At 47.7% G+C, this 26,100-nt stretch overlaps 1 protein-coding gene across 1 annotated transcript in view; it reads right to left on the bottom strand.

Annotated features, from left to right (window-relative positions):
* Positions 1–26,100, bottom strand: part of cubn (cubilin (intrinsic factor-cobalamin receptor)) — a 291,472-nt gene that overhangs the window by 143,725 nt on the left and 121,647 nt on the right. Inside the window, exons 29-31 of the mRNA XM_051929225.1 lie at positions 17,317–17,498; positions 6,371–6,545; positions 3,368–3,549 (exon numbers count right to left, since the gene is read on the bottom strand). Of these exons, the coding sequence (XP_051785185.1) occupies positions 3,368–3,549; positions 6,371–6,545; positions 17,317–17,498 (539 nt within the window). The remainder of the gene's footprint in view (positions 1–3,367; positions 3,550–6,370; positions 6,546–17,316; positions 17,499–26,100) is intronic.

The raw sequence follows: 26,100 nt of genomic DNA, 5'->3' as shown, positions 1-26,100 counted from the left end.
GATTTCAAAAACTTGGAGTCAATGGTGGGATTTGGAGTCAATGGTGGGATTTGGACATTTGGTGTCAGTACAGTAATTGAAAAGGATAGGGAAGTCAGTGGTGGGCCTTAGAGATTTGGAGTTGATTGTGAAATTTGATCCCAGATGTCTGGTCACCTGTTTACTACCGAGATGGGAAGGCGGATTATATGAGCTGCTAGTGAAATGAAAAGCCACGGATTCCTTACTAGTAGACTCCCAAAGATCCTGTGTTTGGTGTTGATGGACACCAGTGGGCTCAGAGCCTTGTAGACCACCCCAGTCTGGGCTCACTCTTCCAAACTGTGAAGTACCACGGAGTTCCAGCTTACATCTCCAACTGACTGGCCCCTCAAGGGACTCTGAGCTTTCCTCTTTTGTTCATGCTGGCCTGTCACATCCCAGATTTTAAAGACTGAAGGACATTTTGGCTTTTTTTGGATTCTCCTCCAAAAGGTGTGAAGACAGAAAAGCTGAGATGTGAGAAGGTGTCCACCTTAGAAAGTTAGTTTGCCGTCCACCTGGAGGTGAAGCTGGTGGCCCGTCCTGCTTTGCTGATTTGATTTTAGTGACAATCTGTAACGTTACACTTGGTATGCAACAGGGGGCGCTCTCTTCAAGCTGCTACTTTATTTTCATTCCGGTGTGCCACCTCCATGTCACTTCTAATGGAGCACCGACTTTCTAGGTTAGCTCACCAAGGAGGCCCCCATGGCAATGATGGGACATCTCAAGGAGTTCCCATGGGGACCAGCAGGCTAAGAGCCAAGATCCTAATCCTTAGGGAGGCTCTCCACTGGTATCCATGCAGTCATCTGAAGACAGTGAAGCTACTTCCCAAGGATCAGGTGGTGAGGAGAAACTCAGGTTCAATTGCAGCCTTGGTCACTCTCAGCGGACCTTCTGCATGTCACCATCTTGAGGTTGGGATTTTGAATCCATTTTCTTTACCCCTCCAGTGTACTGAGAAGTGAAGCTGCACCAGGAAGCCTCAGGGCATTTCTGTCTGTTCTCACAGTAGCGGTGTCTGCAGCCGAGGCCAAGATGGTGGGCAGCAATGCTGGCCTGAGTGGCTGGAATTCCAATCCTCGGAATCATTGGGAGAAACTGGAATTTCTTCTCACAGGAATCTGGGCAGCAGACCAGGCATCTGGAACTCCTTATCTGCACATGAGGTGGGCGTCAACAGGCAGAGTACGGCTAGAGGATGACCACTCAAGGAGAAGCCGACGCCAACAGGTGGGCTCAGCAGTGCTGGCCCTCGTCATAGCAGGCAGATAGATGCGTGTCTAGGCTGTTTGGTGGCACCCAGTGAATGGGCATGCAAATCAGAACCACAGGTCCACCTTGTCTTTGTCGTCAGGGGCTCCACAACTTGACAGACCGGCGACCTGAACGTTTACCCAGGACCGTTTCGGCAGTAGGGTTTGGACGCCTGACACTCGTTCTTTATAATCTCCACCTTTACATTTTAACGCATTGGCAGTGAACCAGAACAAGGCTGCACCTCGGGACACCTGCCTCAAGGGGGCGCCAAAATCCAATGTTTCTCTTTGTTCTCAGGGTTTCACTGGGCGTTGTGAACTTTATAAAGCAACTCATACAAATGACCGCACGCTTCCGAGTTACACGCCTGACGGTCACTTGGGGTCACCAAACCCAAGGCCTGTCCCTCACTTCAGTGCACTCCTCCCTGAGAGTCACAGCCGCCACCTGCACCCCCTGCAGTAGAAATATGGAAACATCTGGAATGTGCTGGTACAGTGTCACAGGAGGGTGTTCACTTTGAAAGGCGCTATATAAAATGACATAACGTCTAGTGACTCCCTGTGTGGTCCTGAAAGAGTCGCTTCAACTGCCAGGACCCTCATTATGGCAATATGGGGCATTGCAGGATGATGTTGGTGGCAAAAGGCACTATATAAGATCACAAGGCCCTAGAGCTGAACCACATAACTGACTCCCTATGCACCATCTGCTGGTGCTCATGAAAACATGTTGGGACGATGTGACGCGAGGGCATTCACTACAAAAGGCGCTATATAAACTCAAATCCTTCCACCGACTCCCTGAATGAGTCACTTCCGCTTCCAGGACCCCCCATTGTACATTTTAAAGTGTTGGTGCCCGCGCTGCATCACAGGATGAGGTCTATCGTGAAAGGCGCTATATAAAGTGACGTGGTCCTACAGTCAGTCCACACCTCTAGTGCCACCACTGAGTGCCCCTGAAGGAGTCCTTTCTTCACCTGCTGTGTTCATGCAGTAGAAATATGGAATATGCTGCTATGTGACAGTGACAAGTGAAGGGATTCAAGATGAAAGGCGCTATATAAAATCAAATGCTTAGATAGTTAACCCTTCCAGTGATGCCCGGTGTTATCCTGGATGATTCCCTTTAGCTGTACATCCTAGAAGTATGGCACCTGCTCACCACCACAGAATGATGTTAACAGTGAAAGGCACAAGCGGAATGTGACACATGACAAATGGCACAGGCGTCACGTATCATGAGAGGATGTTCCCTATGAAAGGCGCTATATAAAATCATACAGTTACGGAGTCACTCCAGCCAGTAACACAATGCTTGAACCCGGATGGCTCTTGTCAGCGTCTTGAACTCAGATTGTTGAACTAGCAAAGTATCATGGGATGATGTTGGCTGTGTAAGGCACTATATAAAATCACACCCCCAAGTGACCCCCCAAGTGAGTCAGCTCACCTACTAGAGCTCACATGGAAAGAAAAATGGAAACAACTGGAATACGCCAGGACAGTGTCAGGGGCTGTCATTCATTTTGAAAGGCACTATATAACATCACATGATCGAAGGCTGCACCCGCCCGTTGACTTTCTGTGTGGCCCTCAGGGAAGCACTTGGCAGGGCGCACAAGGTAGAAATCTGGAAACGATTGTACTGCGTGCCATGTTGGAAAATGTGGGGGCAGAAGATGTAAACAAAGGTGCCAATTGCAGGCCTGCACAGAGGGGCCTCAGCACGGCCTTCACGGGCACAGCTGGCATAAAAGAGCAGCCAGGCAGGCACTTTGAGGTCAGCAATAATCCAACTCGGGGTACGAAGAGTGCTGCAGCTGCCCACCCCAAAGGCTTTCACTGCTCAGGTGAAGTGCCAGTTCACGGCGGGACAGTCATGCAGCACCCAGGCAGGGCAACTCAGAGTGGGCAGTCAAAGCAATTGGGAAGAGGCAGCAAAACACAGGAGAACACGCAAAGTGCACAGGAAAAAATGTAAAGGCGGACCACCTCAGTGCTTTATGAGAGCAGACAGTGGCGCTGGCGCTGTGGGCGACGCTGCGTACCACCGTGGCCGACGAGCCACTGCAACTTACAGCGAGGTAGTCGTAGTTACAGGCGTTATGGTTTTCAATTTCAAATTCATTGAATGTCAGGAGCACTCGATGGCCTCGGTCCACGTTGAGCACCCAGGAGCAGTCGACATTCGGGGGGTACGGACTGGGAAAGTTGGGAGAGTGGAGCTCACCGGCCGGAGCCGTGAAGACGCCGCCACAGCCTGCAGGAGGAGAAACAGACAGAGAGAGAGAGCAGAGGCCGTCAGGAGGATCGAGGCAGAAGATTTACTTACTTCATCCATCCATCCATCCCGCTGTATCCTAACTACAGGGTCATGGGGGTCTGCTGGAGCCAATCCCAGCCAACACGGGGCACAAGGCAGGAAACAAACCCCGGGCAGGGGGCGCACACACACCAAGCACACACTAGGGACAATTTGGGATCACCAATACACCTAACCTGCATGTCTTTGCATTCATTCATTCATTCATTCATTCATTCATTCATTCATTCTTCCCTTTCACTTGCCCTTCATTCATGTGTGTGTTCATTCATTTATTTATTTCTTCATCTCCCTCCTTCTCCCTCACTCCATTTATTTATGTTTATATTTATTTAGTCATTCCTGGTCCTACACATATATTAACCATTCATTCATTCATTTCTGTTTGTTCCTGTATATAATTATATATATAAATATATATTCTTCATGGAATTTCCTCAGTTTATTTTCATTCATTCTTTCCCACCTCCCTTTCCTCCTCCCTCACTTGATTTATTCATATTTATATTTTGTTTTTCATTACTACTGCCTAGATTTTCATTCATTCATTCATTCATATTTTTATTTATTCACATATTCATCATGTTCATTTGTATCTTTATATCTTTAGTCATTCATGCCTTTGTTTATTATATTACTTGTTTGCTTGTGCGTTCATTCGTTCATTTTTCTTTACTTTTTCCTATTTGTTCCTTTATATGTTTTCTTCATTCATTTTCCCCCTGTTTATTTTTCTTTATGTGTTCATTCATGTATTCACTCATTCACTTACTATTCCTTCTATATCATTTCATTTATTCCTCTCTCTCTCCATCACTTGATGTATCTTTCTTTGTATTCACTCACTATTGCCTCATTCATTACATTTATTGCTTCCCACATTTTCATTCATTCATTCATTCATTCATTCATTCATTCATTCATTCATTCCTTTCCTATTTATCTTTTGGTTCTTTCAGATGTTCATTCTGCTCACTATTTATTTCTATCTTTACATATTTAGTGGTTGTTGCCTCTATTTGTTGATTTTATTGTTTCTTTCTGTGTATTTTCATTCATTCCTTCATTTGTCCAACACCCTCTCCTCTCTTTATGTTTTCATATATTCAGTCATTTCTGTGCCCCCTCATTGATGAACATTTTTTTTATTCCTTCATTCGTCTCTCTTTACTTACAGTATTTCTATTTCTTCCTTGATGTGTTTTCCCTCTGTTTTTTCCTTTATGTGCTCATTGCTTCATTCACGTGTTCACTTTCTCTCCCTAAATATCACAATTCATTCGTATTTCCATTTCATTTACGCCTTCTTGATTTATTTATGTTAATATTCTCTCGTTCTCTACATTTTTATTCATTCATTCATTCTGCTGCATCTCTTTATTCGGCTGTTCCTTTAGATGTTTATTCTGTAAGCCACTTGTCCCTTCATCGGTGAAGACCTGAACTCTGCCACCCTCCGTGCCACCAGGGGGGGCCGAGTTATCTAAAAGCTGGCAGCAACAATGATACGCCAGAGTGGGCACACCAGAGAGACCCTCACAAGAGCACTCGATGACATCCATCCATCCATTTCCTAATTGCACTTCTCTTGAGTAGGGTCATGGGGGGTCTCTCCCAGTAAGCATTGGGGGCAATGCAGGAACAACACCTGGAGAGGGCGCCAGACCACCACACAGGCCAATTTAATAAAGTGGATTGGCATTCATGCGTTGTGAGTGTTGGGGAGCAGCAGCCCCTGATGGAGCGTCCCACCCTGTCCTCGCCCTGCCACTGACATGTAGATTTCGGACCCTCGCTGCTTGTTTTTCCAGTACCATGATGGGCTCTTAGTGTAATGGTGGCAGGGCTGTAGATCGACAGACTCCATGGGCTCTTTCAGTGCTGCTGTGAACGCCTACTGGCATACTGGCTGCCTGGTATTACTGAGGGGCTTTTGTTGATCATGGACAGCATGAACGCTCGTTGGATTCTCGATTTTTCCATCACATGGCGCACTCCCTTCTGCCTTGCACCCTCTGCTGGCTAAATCTGAGAATGTTCCTTTACATTCTTTAAACACTTCGGGTGCGTGTGTGCAGATTTGGATCTGACATCACCAATGATGTAACAGTGGGAGTGGCCAAAGGGGAGGAGCTTTGTCTTGAGCGGTTTGTGGTGGTCTCCTTTGTGACACTTTATCGACTTTCATAGATTTCTGCCTCTTAAATGACATCAACTTCATTCATTGCCTGCCCGGGTCTCGTCTCACAGACGTTTCAAGGGTTTTCAGGACCCCAGCCCCCCATAATCTCCCACCTTAGCGAGTTATTGCATTGCAGTGTGTTACCTACACCTGCACCATGTTGCCCCCACTATGCACATTGGTGACGTAAGGTGATGTTGTGGCCCTGTGCCCACCGTTGTCTAGTTTGACACCAAGGTCAGTCGGATGGGCTAATGGGGGGCTTGTGAAAGAGCAGGAACTGCTGCAGATGCTTCAGAGAGGCAGGCTGGCAAGAAGAAGGCAGAGCTATGCCCGGGATTGACAGGGCACTGGCTCAGCTTGAACCCGCGCTGTGGCACATTTACAACTCTAAACGACCCGTTTCTGTCAAGGAGGCTTTCGTCAGCTTGGGTGCTTGTGGGCTGCTGCCCCGTGCCAGGCTGCAGGGTTGGGCTGACCACAAACCACTCATGAGAATCTAAATGAGAACGCTGGCACCAAAAATGAATCACCGGCCATTCTGAGCCCAGCGTGGGCTTTTGAATTACTACTTACCTCCTGAGACTTCATGCCAACTGGCATTAAATCCTTTCCCCTGGACGTACTCGTCTGTTTTGAATCGGATGGTCATGAAGTTGCCAGTGCTGGACACCTGGAGGGGCTGGTCGGGGGGCCTCGGGTGGCACAGCTGGGCCAACCTTGGAGCGGACGTATCAGGACCACCATACACCTGGTTAGGAGAAAAGCACACCGTGAGACTTGTGGGAGGAGCCTTGAACCCCTGACTCTTGCCATTGGTCCGTTCTCGTCTAAAGTGTGACGCGATTTCGCTTTGGAGGACATTCCTGCAACTTGACTTTCCTTCTTTTTGGTCTGAAAGCCTGTTGGGCACGCGTGCCAATTTGATGCCCACATGCTTTTTGTTCATGCCTACCTTTCCCGGGAGTGGTTCACTTTTCTAATTGACTTGGCTCGTTCTGGAAGTGACCGTCACTTAAATCACGAGGTGTGTGTATAAACAGTCACACCCCGGAGGTCCCAAGGAGATCCACAGGGGCAGCCTTACAGAAAAGGGGGATTTCTTAGAAGCTTTTATCCAAGGTGACTTACAACATTTGCGATACAATGGGTGTGAAAGAACCCGCCTCGACACACACAAAAAGGTTTGGGGCAGCCACCCATATATTATCCCTGGCAGAAAAAAAGGGGCATGGAAAATTGGCACAGATGGGCATACATTGGAGTTCCAGACTGAACTGAACTGTTAAGCTAAAGATGGCGGCTTTAAAGGAAGTGATGATGTCATTAAGTTCGGAACTGGAAGTGACATCACTCTTGAGGCCGGAATCAGAATTGGTGTCGTCAAGGTTGAATCAGGCAGAATTTCCCGTATTTTGTCTACAGAAATAACAGAGGAAGGTTTAGTGCACCCTGCCACCCCCTGGCCTGGCATGGAATTACCTTCATTTGGTCCGTTCAGCTTCGTGTGTGACAATGGGTTACAATTTGTCTTTTGTTTGTCCATTTAGAGCTCAGGCAGGTCTCACAGTGGTGTCAGTAGTGGGATCTGAACCTCAAGGTTTGAAGTCCAAAGCCTGTACAAAGGGCAGGTTTTTGGGGGTGTCGCCACCACAGAACCCCAAGAGGGTCTCGATGACGGGGTCACCAGGCGTTGCTGGGGTGGCACTCCTCTTAGTGGACGGACCGCTGCATTCAGAGGGAAGAGCAGAGCCATCTTCAGCGATCTGAGTTAAAGGAGACCGCCCTGCGCTCTGGTGACAACGAGGGAGTCGTCTTCTCATGGTGGGCTTCCTCACTCCATCTCACTAGAGCTACACTCACCAAGATGGCCGATGATCATCAGCGATGGTAGAAGAAAGAGTCCACACTTGTATGGAAGAATGAAGGAGAAGCACCAGCATTAGAGCGCTGGGATTTCACGACGTCGACATCAATGTGATGCTTCAATTCCACTCATGGCGGGTCCTTCTGTACCCAGGGGCTCATGGGCATCACATTTACATATACTGATGACATGGACACTGGCACAATCGCAACAACACACAAGTAAGAATTTCACCGTACTCTGTGGATGTGACAATAAGCACCCTAAAGGCTTATAAACATAATAATCCGATGCCACCAGAAGAGCAGGCACAATGTCGGGGGTCACCGTCACCACTCCTGATGCTGAAGGGCAGCCTGACTACACATTGCCACCTATGGACAGTCCTCCACGGCAGAGCTGGACATAGCCTGAAGGCAAATGGCAGCCGCTGACAGAGCACCTCGGGGGTACCTGCAGTCCGCCACCATCTCGGGGGAACACTTCACTGGAGGTACTTTGTAAGTTACCTTGGATAAAGGCTTCTGCTAAAGAAATAACATTCAGATAACTGAGTATCATATGACACCTTGAGAGAGGGCACATTGTGAAAGGTGCTATATAAAATGATGGCTCAGTGAGTGGTCCATATGACATGTGATGTGAAAGGCGCTATATAAAACACATTGTTTAACTGAGTGACGTATTTCAAGCACCTCGAGAGGACAGACATTAGAGTTCAGGTCTCGGGACAGATGCACACCCCCTTTTTGAAGCGCTCATTCCTCTTAGCTCACTGCGTGCGTGTCCTCGTTTGCTCGGCTCATCTCAGTTTATGACTCTTGATGGTCTCGGGTTCAAGAGGGAGAGTGGAGCCGACCCGGACCGTCGCCATAGTTCACTCAGTTAATCGTTTAGTTTTGTGTCACGGTGCTCACCGTCAAAGGAGCTATACAAGGTGAACTGAAGTGATTGTAAAGTGTGTCTTTGCGTTGCTTCTTTCCGAGCGAGTGGCATTTCAGGGGTGCTGGCGGCGCTCCCTTCACAGTGCGTGTCATAATGGTTGGTGTTAAGAAGAATCGAGTTATCCGTCATAAAGCCATCCATTTTATGGAGCTCCTTTCGGAGTGCGTGTCGTCTCCAGGTGTTCTGCGATGCGTGACTCAGTTACTCTAAATGTTGCGGAGCTCCTGTCACATCACGTGCCATAGCAAGGCACTTCACATCACAGCGTGTGCCACTTCAGGGTGCTTCACATAAAATCCCTTAACTGACTTTTAAGCTCCTTTCACAGCGAGTGAGCAGCACGATACAATACTAAACAAACGAATCCATCGATTAACTGAGTGAGCGATTGTGACGGTCCGGGTCGGCTCCACACCCCCCGGTTACTTCCAGGAGCCTCTTGAACCCGAGACCATCAAAAGTCGGAAACTGAGATGAGCCGAACAAACGAGGACACCCACGCAGTCAGCAAGGGGGCCGAGTGCTTTAATTTTAAAACCACAAACCAAGTGTCCTTAAAGGGGGTGGGCAACAATAAACAATCCACAAAGGCCAGAGAGCTGAAGTTTCACGTCTTTCATTCGCCACCGAGGCCAGTGCCTTTGGGCTGTTATACTGGGGGGGGGGGGGTCATAGGAATGAATTAAATGAAGGGTAGGCCACCTGGACTTTGACCCCTGATATAATGGTGGCAGCGGTGGGATGAGCCAGTGGCTCTAAGGGAGCCATATCATTAAGTGCCTTGAGCAAGGGAAAGGCGCTATATAAATAAAATGTTTTATTATTATGATCACAATCACAACTTGCCTGTCGTATTCCCCTTATATCCCACCCCACTACTGCTCAGTTGTGTCCCTGGTGGGCCCCTCTGCCTCCCCCTCACTTGCTCTCCTTCCCTCAGCGCCATTAACTCCATCTTTCCTTCTTCTCAGATCGTGGCCTTTCCTTTTTTCCTCCTTCTTAACACAAGTGACCTTTTTCCGAATGCTGAAGACCCCCCCGTCACACCTGCTTCTCTTAAAAGCACCTCCGACCTCATTGCCCCTACCAGCTCCACCTGCTCCCGCCACACAGAAAGTCATTCAATTATTCACTTAAGCTGAAGCTGGCAGGGGCACCGCAGCCCCTCAATATAAAGTCACGTCAGGGTCCCGCGGTGAGCGGGGTCTCGCCACAGTCGATCGTAAAGTACCCTCAAAAACAGTGCTGGCTGTGAATGGTTGTAATGCACCTCTCCGGGGCGTCTGCCTATTAGGGTACCGGGTTGCCCCTCAACAAGTCACAGATGGCACAAGTTGAGCAGCGTCACGACAGAACGTCTGGGGAGTGGCGAGCTGAGTCAGCCCAAAATAACTCGCGCAGCCGATCACAGGATCGTTGGGTGCGGCCGCCTCATGTTCCTTGCTGGCGTCCCGTGACTCATGGCATGATGTTTTTTTTTTTGTAAATTAAGAACAATGGCCTCCTCTTTCATCTCGTTCTGGATCGCTTATCTCAGACTACTTCCAGGCTTTTCCCTAAGGAATGCCGGCCGGCTACTGTACTTCAATCAAAGAGCTTTGGACTGCAGTGTGATCTGCGGCCCGTTGGGGGAGCTCGTGAGCAGACTTTAAATCCAAACTGGCGGCGGCGCCCAAACGCTGAACATACGAAACAAAGGGGCTTATTACAGCGACATGGGATCAATAGAAGGGTCCGGAAAGTAGGAGATAAGGACACAAATATACTAAGGGGACAAATCCCTGCGCCTCAATAAACACCCCCCTGTCTACCAGGTAGGTGGGACCCGGACCTCTACCTACCGCATCACCCCTTTGAGTTCCTGCCTGGTGCTGCCTCACAAAACGAAAGTCCAGCTATGACCCCCAAGTTCAAGAAAGGTCTATGGAGCTCCTGGGGTCGTCCTGACAGAACTCCTCCTAGGAGGACCCCCAGACGTCCCTGCATTCCTGGCCCCTGGGTTTGTAGGAAAGGGCAAGGCTGCAGTCGTTCACTTGTCTGTTCCAAAGGGGGACAGGGTGACAATACTGCATATAAGTGGCCGTCTAGTGACGTGAGGGGCTTCCCGCATGCTCCACAAGTGCCCGCTCTTGACAGTGGCCCATCGATGACACTGTAAGCCTGTCGTCACTGGCAGTGACAGTATGGCCAGGGTACCTGCCACATGGCCTGAATCCTGCCCTGCAAGTCTAGTCACAGACGGACCCCCAAATGTCCCATTTGCAGTAACCTCCAGATACCTTTCAGGGCGCTATATAAAAACAGGCCCCACTAAACCAAGCTCGGCCAATCACCCAGCTTACTGCAAATAAAGATTGACAACTTCCAGTGCCATGCAGTGTTTCGTAGTTGGCGCATGTTTTAAATCGAGTAACACGGCAAACGTAAGCAAACAAAATGAACATCGCGTTTGGGCCAACGGCAGTAAGTGTTTTTAGCAGATGTTGCAGTCAGAAGCTGCTCGGGATCAAAGAGCTCAGCTCGGATTGCCACAGCTGCCTTTCATTTGGAGGGCTCAGTTTCCATGGCAACATGCCGCACACATCCACGATGCCCACATGTCTATCAACATGTTTTTTTGGAACCCGAGGTCACATGACAGCAATAAGGGCGGAGGGTGGGGGGCGCGGTGGGTTTGGTGGTCCGTTTAGCCGTTCCGTTTCGGCAGCAGAATCGAGAATAAGGGTAGCCACTCCAGGCCCGGCTGGTCGCTGGCATGATGCCCGCCCCCTAATCTGCGTTTTCAGTTCCCTTCTGCTTTGTTAGACCCATTGAGTTTTACAGCAGAAGTCAGCATTCCAAAGCTGTGAGCAACAGAATGCCAGCTGAACATCGGGATGTGCTGCCCGACGCAAATAAGCGGCACACGGGGTCCTCGGGGGTCATATGGGTGGGGCACACAGTTGGATAGGAGAGCAGGGGAGGATTCTGGGAAAAGCAGATAGGGTAGGAGTAGAGAGGTCAGCAGCAATAGTGGGATGGGCACTGTCATGGCACCTCCTGAAGCCTCTCCACAGGTGAAGCAATTTATGGGATTCCTGCATGTGAATGACTTTGTGGCATGTGCCAGTTCCCCCAGGCAGGTATTGCACAGAAAGTGTGTGATGCAAGTCTCCATTAATAAATAAAAAATAATAGTAATAATTCTTTACATCCCCACACACTTTTATAATAAATATAATATAATATAATATAATATAATATAATATAATATAATATAATATAATATAATATAATATAATATAATATAATATAATAAAAGGGTGGGTCTGTGTGTCTATCTGGTTGCTCTGTTTCTTCATTCCAACAGATGGCGCATCACAAAATAAATAAATAAATAAATAGGCCAATAAGAGCAGTGTATCAGTCAAGATGGAAACCAACAATAACTCAGTCAGGTCTAAAACTTTCACACAATGGGTTCCCTTTTCATTCATTTCTCCATCTCACATCTTTCTCTCCCTCTGGGTCTTCTCAGGTGGGCTGAGACCCCACCAACTGCAGCCCCCTCTACACCTCAGTTGGTCACCTCCATTGTCCTCCCACCTGTCCTTAGTCCTACAGAACCCCTGGAGCACACGATGAGTCCCGCTGCTTCATGACGCTCAGACAGGAGCGACCCACCCGTGAAGCACCGTTCCTCTCGCGGGACCACCAATCACACCGTCTCCTCTCCACCATGCTGACCTGATCTCCTGATTCTTTCTTCCTTCTTTTGTTTTTTTTTCTGATCTTTCCTGTCCTGCTCACTCGCTCTTCTTTATACCTGTGGGTACAGGTGGTCTTCTTAATGACCCCCGGAGTGCCAATGAAGAACAGCTGAGCTGATCATGGCTGCACGCTGACAAGCAATCGACTCGTTTGTCCACTGACGTTCCCACGCCATGTCCTCACACTCCCAAGCCTTCCTCCACCGCCACGGACCCCCAGTGCGCAGCCCCATCACCATCTACAGCTTGTTAGGTTATTGAACAGCCAAAACACAAGTGGGTGCCCCTACAAATAATTGACTTTAGATGTTTCAGTGAAGCACATCACCTTGATGAGGTCCTCACAGTGGAGGGTACTGAATTGGCAGCCACCTGACTTGCAGTTCTCCTCCAACAACCACAAGGGGTCTCACAAGCAGACCTACAGCAGATTATTAATATGCCATGTGAGTCCAGTGGGGGGCGCTAGTGTGCCGACTGGCATTAACTAAATGAATGAGTGCCAACAGGTGGAGGAGGAGGTGGAGTCACAGAGTGGGCGGGGTCACGGTGTCCAAGCCTCATGTGACCATGGAGACTGTCAGGATGTCCGTTTATTGGCATTTTTAAAAGACCAGAGTGCAACTTCAGAGCCCCCCGTGTAACTAGAATGACCAGCAGACAGCTGCTGTCCGGGTCCTCTCTGTCACTCCTCTTGTCACATTTCTACAAGTGAAGCCATGAAAGGCCTGCGAGATAACAGACAAGAGGACAGAGGAGGCACGTCCTGAACAGCTGCCAGGAAGACCAAGACCTCCTGTTTGTCTACAAGTGATTCATGATTGTCATAAAGCCTGGGAATGCCAGCTAAGGTCACGGGGGGCTGGAGAGTAATGCAGCCACGACACTAGTGGGGGTCTCTGTACACAGAAGTGCATTCTGGAGTGAGAGTGCAGGAGCCTCACGTCAAGGCGCCATAAAGGGGTCTGGTTAGCCTTCAGCTGAGGCCATGTGCTCCAATAACAGAATTTTAGGAAGTTGGTCAGAATTCCATCATACTGTTGTGGCAGGTAGCTGGCGTCCATGCCCAGCCAGGATGCTCCTGCACACTATATTCAGGGGGAGCAGCCCTGGACACTGCAATACCTCCCCCTGGACGCTAGATGGCCGCACCCCTGAGGTGGAGCAGTGCCTTGGTTTCCCACAGGGATCCCTGGGAATTGGAGTTGGGTGCAGCCCTGTTGGGTCCCACAGGCACCGCCGGAGGGTGCTGTGTTTGGGACTCCTGAGCCCATGTGGGCAGCAAATGCATCACACCTGGAAGTGCAGCCGGAACTCGGTGATCACACACCTGGAGCACATCTGGGTGGGCTATAAAAGGAGCCGGCGACCACCACTCAGTGGCCAGGGTCGGGTGGAGGAGGACAAAGCTTGGTGAGGAGGAGTGGTGGAGGAAGAAGAAGAGAGTGTGTTGTAGCGGTGCTTAGTACTGTTCTTGGGACTGTGTATTGCCTGTGGGTCACGGGGGAAGAAAAATAAAAGTTTATTTATTTTTAAATGTGCCTCCGGGTGAATCTGTCTCAGGTCAGGCGCAATATAACGCCTTTTCTTACACTGTGCAGACTTGACGGTAAACTGGAGGGAGTGAGCAACAAACTGGCATCCCATCCCAGGAGGACCTTTGCATAAGTGGGGTCCTCACAATCCTAAATTTGGATTTAGTGCGCCAAGTAGGTAACCTAATATTCTCAAAGCCAATGAATCCAATTTCAGGCCCGAGGTGAGGACAGAGAAACAAACCCAACCAGTGCCGGGTGTGAAGTTGGAACCAAAAATGGAACGGGGATGACAGTCCATTCATTATGGGGTCCACTCGGGCACACATGGGGTCTTTTGAAATGTGGGAGGAAACCTCACGGGGCCGCGAGGAGAACATACAGAGAGGACACGTACTGCACAGCGACCATGGCGGTGATGGTGAAGAACTGAAACACGGGCCGTCTGCGAGGTGGCAGCGGTAACCACTGTGGCACCATTCTACATCACTATGGCGGGCAGACAGACGTCAAAGTCATTTTGGTGTAATCAATTCATGACGTTATAAATCAATAAACTATTGACAACATTAATAATATACTATTGATATATACTATGGTTATATCTTGTCACACACGTGCCCATGTGAGTCTGCTTGAGGACTTGAGTCAGACCGGGATGTGGCGGAGTGCACTGACTCTATTTCTCCATTTCCTGCAGACCATTCCCGGGATATCCCACCTGGCCCTCTTGACGTCACTTCTGGGACAGAGCCTATGGAAGGAGACCTTGCTGGCTCCGGCCCCTGTGATGTCACAACGGGCTTGAGCCTATGGCTGAAGACCTTCATGAGCCCGACCCCTTTGACCTCACTTCCTGTCTTCCCCTTTAAAAGCCTCCTCCTTTTCCTTATTCCCTCAGTTCTGTTTTGTGCAAGCAGTGTTATCGCTAATCGTCAATTTGCAGCCAGGAAACCAAATATACGGGTGGCTGCCCCAAACCTTGCTATGACTCAAAGTGGCCTTTGTGACAATATATATACAGTATACTATAAAATATATAATAATATGATGATAACAGTACAAAGAAAGCGAGACTTGTATGTGGCGCGGCACTGTGCTGTGTATCCTGAAAGCTTTATAACACTAAGAACATCGGATCAGCCATCTTCTGATCGACCCGAGGTTTGCCAGTGGCTCTCCAAGCCCATCGTAACTAAAGCAGGACGGTCACTCCTTTGTAAACTACACACTCGCTACTCAGACATTAACCATTAAGGGCTTGGTAAACCGCCATCCTCTAAGGCTGAGAGTATCCAGAGGCAGCAGTCGCCATACAGAATACATGAAATTCATGCCATGACAGCTCTCTGAAGATTTCTATCAAGCCTATCATGGTTTCATGATAAAATGCAATTAAGCTTTATGAGGATGACGTTAAACTGATACACTAGCCGTGCTACCCGTCTTAGAACCGCTTTAAGCAAAGTAATCAATGGATACCGCAGTGTTAACATGTACATCTGTCTTTGTTATATGCCATTTGGTATGGGATTCGTAAAAGCAGTCTTATTGTTCGTGATGCTCCATCTGTTGGAATGACAAATGCAATGCATTTTATTACAACAAATGTTTGTGAGGTGCAATCTGTTGGAATGACAGAGAAACAGCAACCGGATGAACGTAGAGACAATAACATAAATAGCCTCTTACCCTTTTATTAAGGTGCTGTCACACTCGTGCGCATAAGGGACAGTTGGAGGGCTCTGGTGATGGTAATAACCCACTACTTCAGGCACTGGCGCTGCTGTGTACTAATGTCCTTTCTCTTTCTCTCTCTCTGCAGACTGGAAGATTGATGGCTTTCCCACCATTGATGTCACTTCCTATGTCTGTCTGCCTGGACCCGCTTCTTCCTGCCTGAAGTCCCCAAAGCTGGACGATCTGCCGAAGAAAACCTCCATACGGTGCACTGTTCAACAATGGTGCAGTCTAGAAGTGGAGTGTCCACGTTCTCTGGACCTTGGCTTCAACTGGACTAACTCTGCGCGTGTTACCCATATGCAGGCTTGGTGCACTGGTGATCCTAAATTGTCTCTAGTGTGTGCTTGGTGTGTGGGTGTGTGTGTCCTGCGGTGGGCTGGCACCCTGCCCAGGGTTTGTTTGCTGCCTTGCACTTTGTTTTGCCTGGGATTGGCTCCAGCAGACCCCTGTGACCCTGTAGTTAGGATATAGCGGGTTGGATAATGGATGGATGGATGGATAATATAATATAATATAATATAATATAATATAATATAATATAATATAATATAATATAATATAATATAAGGGTGGGTCTGTCTGTCTACCTGGTTGCTCTGTTTCCGTCATTCCAACAGATGGCACATCACAAACATTAACACTGCTTTTACAAATACCATACCAAATAACACATAACAAAGGCAACACATTGCATGGTGTACTGCAAACATTATCTTGGAGGTCTATGTTGATTATTTAGATTTCAACCCATCTTAGACTGGTAGCACAGTTAGTATAATATAATTTAATACCATACCATAATATAAAAAATACAAGATAATACCATACCATTTTTTGAGGCCTGCTTATCCTTAGTAGGACAATAGGGGGAGTGGAGCCTATCCTAGCCAGCAATGGGTACAAGGCAGGAACAATGTCTGGGCAAGGTGCCAATCCTTAGCAGGGTGAACACACTCACCCAGGATTGCCAATCCACCTAACCTGCATGTCTTTGAACTGTGGGAGGAAACCCACGCAGACACGGGGAGAACATGCAAACTCCATTCAGGAAGGACCCAGGAAGTGAACCCGGGTCTCCTAACTGCGAGGCAGCAGCGCTACCCACTACGCCATAGTGCTGCCTTTTTAAATAAATATTTAAAATTAGGGATCATAAAAGGTTAAAGGATTCTAAAATTAACATTAAGGGCCCTGAAGGGAATTGTTAACATCAGAGCCCCTAAAGAGAGTCTTTAACATAAGAGCCTGACTTTAGTGACCTTAAAATGGGGCTGAAATGAAAAGGTTCAGGTGGATACGTGGAATAACAAGGAAGGGCAGAATAAGAAATGAGACAAAAGTGGGAGAGAAGAAAGCAGAGTGAAGTGGTATGGACACGTGATAAGGAGAGACGAGGGATATGAGGGGAAAAGAATGATGGGATTGGAAGTCCATGGAAAGAGAAAATGAGGGAGTCCAAAGTTTAGAGGGATGCATAAAGTAAAAGAAGATCTGCAGGAAGAGAGTTTTGGGATGAAGGACTAAGCCGCATGGAGAAGGTTGATCAAGCCTATCAACCTCATGAAGAAGATGAAGAGGAAGAAGAAGAAGAATGGAATGTATAACATTTTGCCCATAGGTGTCAGGGGGTAACAAAGACATTAAGAGGTGACCCCTACCCTAAGTCGTGAGGTGAGGGCCTACCTCCAGGACATCGTAGCTGCAGTCAGGATGAGGCTCGATGTCAAACTCATGGATGGTGAGCTGCACGCTGCTCTGGGCGGCTGTCTGAATGTGCCAGATACACTCCTTGTTGTCGGGATACTTGTTGGGAAAGCCGGGACTGTTGAATGAGCCTTGGGGTCCGGTCAGCTCGCTACCACAACCTTAAAAATAAAAAAAGAAACACATAGAAGACACAAAAACACGTGAGAGAGCTGAGGGGGTACGGGCAAGCAAAGCCTCTCAGCCTTTCACAGTGGACACCACACCAAGACGTCCCACATGTCATCAACACTTTCTAAAATGTGCCCCCCAAATTCAGAGCAGAGTGGTTTTTTTTACATTAGGGGGCTGTAAAGATGGCCACGTCTTCCATGCAGGTGGTGCCCGTCTTTGCCAAGTGCCCATTCCTTTCTTTCCTCCTTTTCGCTCTCACAGTCCAGCCACCACCACGGTGCTTCTTCAAGATAAAGACTTTAGTCATAAAGCTCAATGAAGGTGGAAATAAAATCTCTGCACAACAATATGTCATAAAAGGTGTCTGAGATATTTACTGCCGACAAAGCGTTGGAACAGAAGTCACACGGCGTAAAGGAATGTCCCACCCAGAAAGGGCTTTTATTGTGCACCAGTGAAACAAATGAAACAAACACAAAGCGTTCAGACCTCCGAAAGCAGGAAGCCAGTTAACGGCTGGCATTCAACGCCCTGGCAGGGCTTCCCTGCCAAGTTATAAATGTGGCTTCCTCTTCCTAAGGACCGTTGAGTCTCATTCGGGTGAAAGTCCAAGCTGTGTGGAACAAGCAGAACATACGAGAGAGACGTGAAAGCGTCCATTGTGTGCGATTTTCCCACTCCATTCAGTGGTGGGCACTTGGTACACACGTGGGCAAGGGGTGACCTTCTGCTTTCTACACATTCCCAGTCTGAGTCTGTCAGATGAAGGGTCACCAAATATGGACGGGTGGAGCGGCATCATCGTGTGCCACCAGGCTTCAGTGTCTAACCCCAAAACCCCAGGCACATCACCTTTACCCGCCTGTGCCTCGCCCGTTTCTTTACATTTTTTAATTTTTCTCTGCCCCCTTATTTGCTGTCCCATTTTAATTATTTTTTTGTTTTGTGTTTTTATTGTTTCAAAATTTAAAATGTTGTCGGGAAAACAAGCCAAAGTTTGTCACCAATAATTCTGTAAGCCATGTGATCGATACTAAAACACGAAACAAAACCCCAGCCAGAATCACAAAAGCAAAAATCAAACAGTAAACCTCGGAGAAAGCGCACTAAAGGTTTGGACATCCGGGACAACGCTGACATTTATAGCGTCACACGGCGCGAGCTTCTGGTCATCCACACCCAGAGTGGCTGTAATTGGCGATTGTTTTATGTTCTCCCGCTTTATTCTACTAAAGGGACTCAGAAGCACAGGATGGCTCGTTATGTGTGCAGTTTACGTCCTTAATATATCCCATAATGCACAGCTGGAGGTGGCAGAGTTTGTGTTGGGTGTGACGAGGATGGACAGGATGAGAAATGAGGACATTAGGGGGTTGGAGAGTCAGAGAGGCGAGATGGCATTGGTTTGGAGAGATGCTGTGTATAATGAGAGAAGGGTGCTAAGGATAAAGCTGCCAGGCAAGAGGAGAAGAGGAAGGCCTAAGAGAAGATGGTGAGAGAGGACATGCAGGTGACGGGTGTGACAGAACACGATGACGACGTAAGGAAGATATGGAAGAAGATGATCTGCTGTGGCAACCCCTAACGGGAATACACAGACCATCCCATAATATGCAGTCAATCCCATCAGCCTTACATTTAACCCTTTCAGGGTGGATGTCGACTTTTGTCGTTACTCAGGGGTAGAGGACGGTAATCAGCTGCAATCTGTGACAAATCCCACCGTTTCTAGTTCGACTCTCTTTAACAGAAGGAAACTTAACTTTGTTGATTTGACCTCCGCTCCCTGCACGTGCCTGAAGAGCGAAAAACCTCTAAAACGGCATTGACCTCTGACGAGTGACCAAAGTGAATGCGCAAAGCAGAATACCCTGTGGACGACGTTTTACACGTTATCGCTGAATCAGACTGTGATCTTCAGAAATCCGATTTGGATGAAAGTGATCTGGAGACGGAAATCAAAAACGAAAATGAGGTACCAGCATCGGCTGATTGTGGTGCTGAACACGTTTACGTAGTTGATGTCACACATGCCTGGGAGGGCCACCACTTACTTACAATGACGAGAGGTACAAATCAGACTGCGTCACACTGCGACTGCCACCGCTGCCCACATGATGAGTGAAGAGAGCCAGGCAGCCAGCCCGCCGCTCATTCCTGCTGCCCACTGCCCTCCCACTGCTGCCAGAGACATTGAACAGGCGCCGACAGCAGCCACAGCACGCAGCAGCAGACATTTTGTGTTGATTTATGGGTGACACCATTGTTTTTTGGGAAAAATATTCAGCCCTCAAAGAGTTACAGTGACAGACGTCTCTGCAGATGCTACCAGACACGTGATCCCATTCTAAGCCACAGGAGTTTCATTATTGTTGGTTTATTAATATTTATATTCGGTTGTTGAAATTCTGTTAGTTTGAGTGGATTATGAACTGAGTTTGACACCAGCGACCATCCCACCGACCTGCACAGCTTCGCGGGCACTGAGCTTGCCTGGTTTAGTTCTAATTTGTCAAAGTGATATCGGTGCCTACAGAAATGGGCTGACAGGACTCCATCATTGTACTCAGCAGTTCAATATGGTGTCCCGCAGGACTCGGCTCTCTGACTTTTCACGTATTTTCACTTTACACACTTCCTTTGGGAACGCTCATTAGAAAACATCACATTCATTATTCACTCGCATGCAGGTGACACCCAGCTGTACCTTTCTTTGACGTTCCTCCAATGGTGTCCTTAATTAGTTGTGTCATTGAGTTAAAGGAGTGGATGGATGTGAATGACTGGCCTTGGAATACAGAAAATCAGGAAAGTCATTTACTGGGGGGGAAATGATGAGCCCACAACAACATCCTGTCACTCTTTAACTCCGTTGGGATCTCCGATTAGTTTTACTGAATAAGCTCGCAATCGAGGTATTGATTTTTAACAAACTATACAAAACTTGTTTTTTCCAATCTTAAAAATGTTGGAAAATGAAGGGTATTTTCTAAATACCATATGTACTCACGTTTAAGTTCTCCCACAGGGCTTGATTTTACCGTATAATTTCCGGTATTTTATAATGTCGGTCGTTTAAGTCAAATGCGGAAAACTCGCACAATTGGTCCAAGAGATTACGATATGCTAACGCCCACCTGAGAGAGGAACCACGGTGTATTGTGCTTACGTGACCACACGGTAACACCTGAACTATTCCGAAGCAACGGTTGCACTGTTTTGTGTATCTCACCCCCTCATACACCTTTATCGTAACAGCATCCCTTATCTATGATGGAGCGTTCGATCAGAAGTTAGTGTTAAATTAAACATCGTTGAAGTGGCGACAGAAATTGGTAACTGTGCTGCTGCAACAAAATTCGATGCGTCTGAGAAACTGATGTGAGAGATTGGAGGAAGCAAGAAGTTTAAGTGTTGAATTTTTGAATGGACGTATAAGTCGAGGTCTGATTTTATGATCGATTTTTCGGGTTTCAAGACCTGACCTATTTGTGAGTATATATGTGAGGATATCGAGAATGAATTCATGCAATTATTTCAGTAGGATTGACTTCTGCAATGCGTTGCTCATTGACAGTTCATCTCGTGCAAAATGCTGCTGTAAGAATCATTTACAAGAACTACAAAGTATGACCACATAACCCCTGTCCTTGCATTGTTACTCTGGCTCCCGGTTAAGTTTAGGCAGATTTCAAAACCCTCCTCTTAACATATAAAGTCTTAAATGGCTGAGGACCCTGCTTTCCTCATCTGAACTTATCATTACTTAGAGACCACAGCCCACATTAAGATTTCAAGATGCCGGCCTACTTAAGATTCCAAGGACTAATAAAGTAACAGTGGGAAGTTACTGGTTTAAATCAGTTTCTGCCTTGTTCTTTGTGTATTTTAACAAATCTGTTTTTTACTGCTGGCGGTGGGTTGGCACCCTGCCCAGGATTGGTTCCCTGCCTTGTGCCCTGTGTTGGCTGGGATTGGCTCCAGCAGACCCCCGTCGACCCTGTGTTCGGATTCAGCGGGTTGGAAAATGGATGGATGGCTGATGTTTTTTACTATGACTAGTTCTGTATTTAGTAACTAATATAATCAATACTTGTATTTTAGCATCATGTCTGGAGGAAAGAAGGTACCATTCATCACCCGTGCACTACCATTGCAACAGTGAAGCTTGATGGTAGCAGCATTAAGGCCTGGGAGACGAGTCAGTGTGGAGGGAAAGCTGAACAAAGAAAAGTGAAGAGAATCCAAAATGATCACTCCGAAGATTCACTAAGCAAAGACAACATGGGAGCAGCTAATGGTCTCATCTGGGAATGCCCAGGAGTTGGCTCATCCAGAGCTTGCACTTGAACCCAATAGAACATCTCTGGATGCCCACCGACAGTCTCCATCCAACCGGACAGGGCACGAATGAGAGAGAATGGCAAAAAAATTCCCAGATCCTGGTGTGTGAGGCTCATGACGCCAAAACAGAAGAAGACTTGGAGCTAAAATGGCTGCCCAAGGGGCTTCAGCAATGTCAAAGTAGAGGGTCTTGTGTCAAATTTATTGACATTATTTTTTTGAATGACTTTTCAAATATTCCTAAATTCCTGTTTTCTGGGGTATTGAGTATGGCTTAATGAGGGGAAAAACTCATTTTGAATGATTTTAGCATAGGGCCTATGCAAATACAAATTTGTGAAATTCCAAACTGATTTTTTCTTGACTTCTTCTTTGCGACCTTAGGAACAATTTCTTTCAAACCCATTGTTTGGGTTCATTCACTCTCCACTGAGGAGACGCATATCAAGAGTGGCTACAACAGGACTTTTCTCTTGCTCTAAAAGTACAATTTCACTCATCCTGTAAAACAGAATTTAAATGCAAAACTTCTTCAATTAGGGGATGAACCACAACTTAGTGAAGACGTTTGGATGTGGTTAGACAGAATAGCTTGAGCATCTTACTGTCGGTGACAGGACTGACCCTATCAACCTAAATATAATTTACACACAAATGCAATATAAACATACATTGCTTGATAGAGTTTTTCTATAATTTTCACAGTAATACTAATACAAAAATCTAGAATACAAATAATATAACAAACACCCAAATGGTAGAGACAGGCACACGGCACGTGTAGGTTTTCTCCCTGGTATACAGTAGATGGTGTCACGCATGTGCATCAGTGGATCTCCTCACGGCCTCTGTTAATGTATGTAATGACCGGCCAGACCAGGAGGGGGCGCTCCCGCTAATACTATCTTCTCCACTCCCCACAAACCGAGAAACTGCCCAATGAGGGCCCCTGACTCCATCCCTTGCACCCTGGGGAGAATAAATCTCCTGGAAGGAGACGTCACTTATCGGAGGAAGCTGCCACTAGATGGAACTCCGCTTGGGACTGAGTGTTTTGCTTTTGTTGTTAGCCCAAAGCCAGGGCTAATTTACCTGTCACGATGGCTATTGTTTTTCGTTATCTTGCCCTACAATTAAATAGGAGGACCCAGTTGTTACCCCAAATAATTATACGTCCAACTGTCATTCGTTCACACAGCCACACCGCCCTTATCATCACGTTGCTGTTGTTAGGGTGCTAAACATTGAAGAAGTCACCCCTCTCTTCACGTTGTCCCATTTGTACGCACCCTCAGGTTGACCGCCAGCCTTTCTCCGTCTCACTCCTGCAGACTTGTGGCCTCCTCTTCCCGCACGTGAATCTCCAGGGCTCCTCATTCCTGCCTCCTGATCTGCTCCATCACACGCTTCTCTCTACCACTCCTGTCACCCGCCCACCAAGATGGTCCTCGCCGTTTAACTCTTGCCACCAGAATTTCCAGACCCCCCACCCTCTCTTATTAGGCTGAATGGCTGCTCTCGTCTCATCCAGATTGTTCTAGTGATCCAATGCAGCATTCTTGTTTAAAAAAACTCGCACCACTAAAGCTGCTTCTAGAAGGTTCTGCTACTTTTGGCAGTCAGTACCCCCCACACAGTCATGGGGAGGATGTGCCAACTTCATAATGAATGGGCCTGAGAGTCAATAAATCAATAGATCCATGAACTGGCAGCATTGCCCAATGTGCTACTGTTCTGCCATAACTTCAAAATGTCATCCAAAACTTCAAGTTGGGACAGTGGGACAACAGATCCCGTATCTTTTATGTGAAGTTGGCACATTTTATTCGTGTCCCATGTGGGGTTTTTCTCCAGGTATTCCATCTTTCCACAGAACATTGAGTGAGAGTGCCCTGTGAAGGACTGGCATCATACCCGAGGTTAGCTACTGCCTCAAATTTTACATCTGCAGGTTTTGCTTCATAAAAATGCAAAGGTTAAATATTGATGACGGAGCACCACATTCAAATCTCACTTTAATATATTAGATGTTACTCATTTTCTGAGAAGAAACCAGTATGACAAAGCAGTGACACCAGAAACAACTACACGTGAACTGTAACTTCCGCCTTGAGTTTGCATATTGGGCAACTGGCGTGAGGGCTGAGATTCACTGCCAGCCAGAGATGGCGTTTCATAACTGTAGATGGACCTTAATAAAATACATCAGCCGGACACGTGATGGGGCTTGTGCCAGGGAAAGTGGCACAGCGGACATCAGCATAGTTACCAACAGCAATGGTGGAAAAGCACTGCAGATTGGAGGCCACGTTCTGTGTGGAAAACTCCTAGTAGGTCAAAAGCAAACACCACATCCAGCTCCTCGATCCTCATCATCTGTTCAGCACGGAGACCAGTCCGGTGAGAGCTCGACAGTCACTATTGTCATGCATGAACATCCTCTGGGCTCTTCTGAGGTCCGTACTTCCACCCCTGGTCGAGAGAGGGCGCTGGCACTCACCTTATCCTCTTTTGTCTCTTCCACACCCAGTGAGGTCAAACCGACTCCACCCCCTTCCCCGTCCCGACATGTGGCAAAATCCCGCAGTTCCCAGAAGGAGGCCTTTGCTCATTAAGAGAACTCGTCACAGGGCGGAGCTCCTTCCCACCGTGACTCTAGGAGGCTTTATCAGCCAAAAACGGTTTCGTTTTTGTTTTGTTTGCTGCCCTCGAGCGCACCTTTTGTTTATTCACATGTTTCAATTAAATGGAGACGACCGGGTCGACAACCCCAACATTTCACTTTCTGGACCCGCAGTTTCTTGCATCGACCACACTACACATATAAAAAGCTAAGGTCCGTCTTTCTGTCACACGTTACTCAAAAACGAATTAGGCTAGTACCTTCATCCTGGTCTTAATCGAAAGTGTAGGACTTGATATGTTCTGGAAATGCAAAAAAAAACTGTAGGTATCCTGGTGTCCATAAAGTGACCGGTGGACGTGTGTTTACAACAATGTGATCAAGAAGTGATAACTACCATAATGGCAGATACAGTAGAAAAAGACATCTGCTGGGCATCAAGCAAATTGCAGAAGCGCTGAAGAATGAGAAAGAATCCCCAAATCCGGGTGGTGTGAGGCTCATCACGTCAACCACAAGAGGACTTGTTGGCTCAGCCAGAGATCACACTTGAACCCAATGGGACATCACTGGATGCCCACCAACAGTCTCAATTCACCCGGACAGGGCAAAGTCAAGTCAAGTCTGGGAGCATCCACTGGTAGAGCACGTTGCCCGCACCCACTCCACGACCAAAACAACTTGGGATCCCGGTTGGCAACCCCCCAGGCAGACATGCGGTCCAGTCCAGCCCTCCAGAAATGATCCTCTATCTGCCGCAGCCAGGTGTAATGTGGGCGACCCCTTGGCTTGGTCCAGCACTCAGGTCCCCAACAATGAGGATCTTATGAGCCGGATCACCCTCGGGGAAACGTGCCACATGGGCGTAGTGCCGTAACTGGACACTCCCTCACAATGCTGGTCATGCACCTCAATTCGGGACTCCATGAGCAACACAAAGTCACACCAACAGTACCCAGAGATTTTCTGGAGAGACACACATGAAGGAGTCGAGTCTTCGTCTCAGGTCACTGGATAGCGTCCATGTCTCACAACCATATAGCAAGACAGGAAGCACCAGGACTCTAAAGACTTGGACCTTCGCCCTTTTGCAGATATCAGGAGCGCCACACACCCCTGTCAGTGACCTCATGACCTCCCTATGCTCTCCCAATCCGTCTACTGACTTCATAGGAGGAGTCACCAAAGACATGAATGTCACTGCCGAGGTAAGTAAACCTCTCAATGACGAGGTCAACACTCTCTTCGCAGACAGACACACTGCTGATGGCCGTGCCCAAGAGGTCATTAAAGACCTGACTCTTGGCGTTTATCAGGACCCTCGCAAGCCCAGACACTCAGAGCCCTCACTCAGTCTCTCGAGACCCCCGATCAGAGCCTCCATTGAGCATCGTCAGTAAAGTCAAGATCTGTGAATCTTTCTTCACCAACAGATGCCCCCCAGCCGCTGGACCCCACCACACAAGCATTGAACAGAGTAGGAGCAGAACACACTGCTGACGGACCCCAGAATTAATTGGGAAAAACACAGAGGGTCTGCCTCCACTCTGCACAGCACTCACAGTACCAGTGGACAGGCCGGCCATGATATCCAGCAACCTCGAGAGGATCCCGTGAACCCT

This window comes from Erpetoichthys calabaricus, chromosome 6 (genome assembly GCF_900747795.2).
Source record: "Erpetoichthys calabaricus chromosome 6, fErpCal1.3, whole genome shotgun sequence".
Taxonomy (NCBI): Eukaryota; Metazoa; Chordata; class Cladistia; order Polypteriformes; family Polypteridae; genus Erpetoichthys; species Erpetoichthys calabaricus.
Note: the sequence above shows the minus strand (reverse complement) of the source record. Positions and strands in the feature narration are given on the sequence as shown.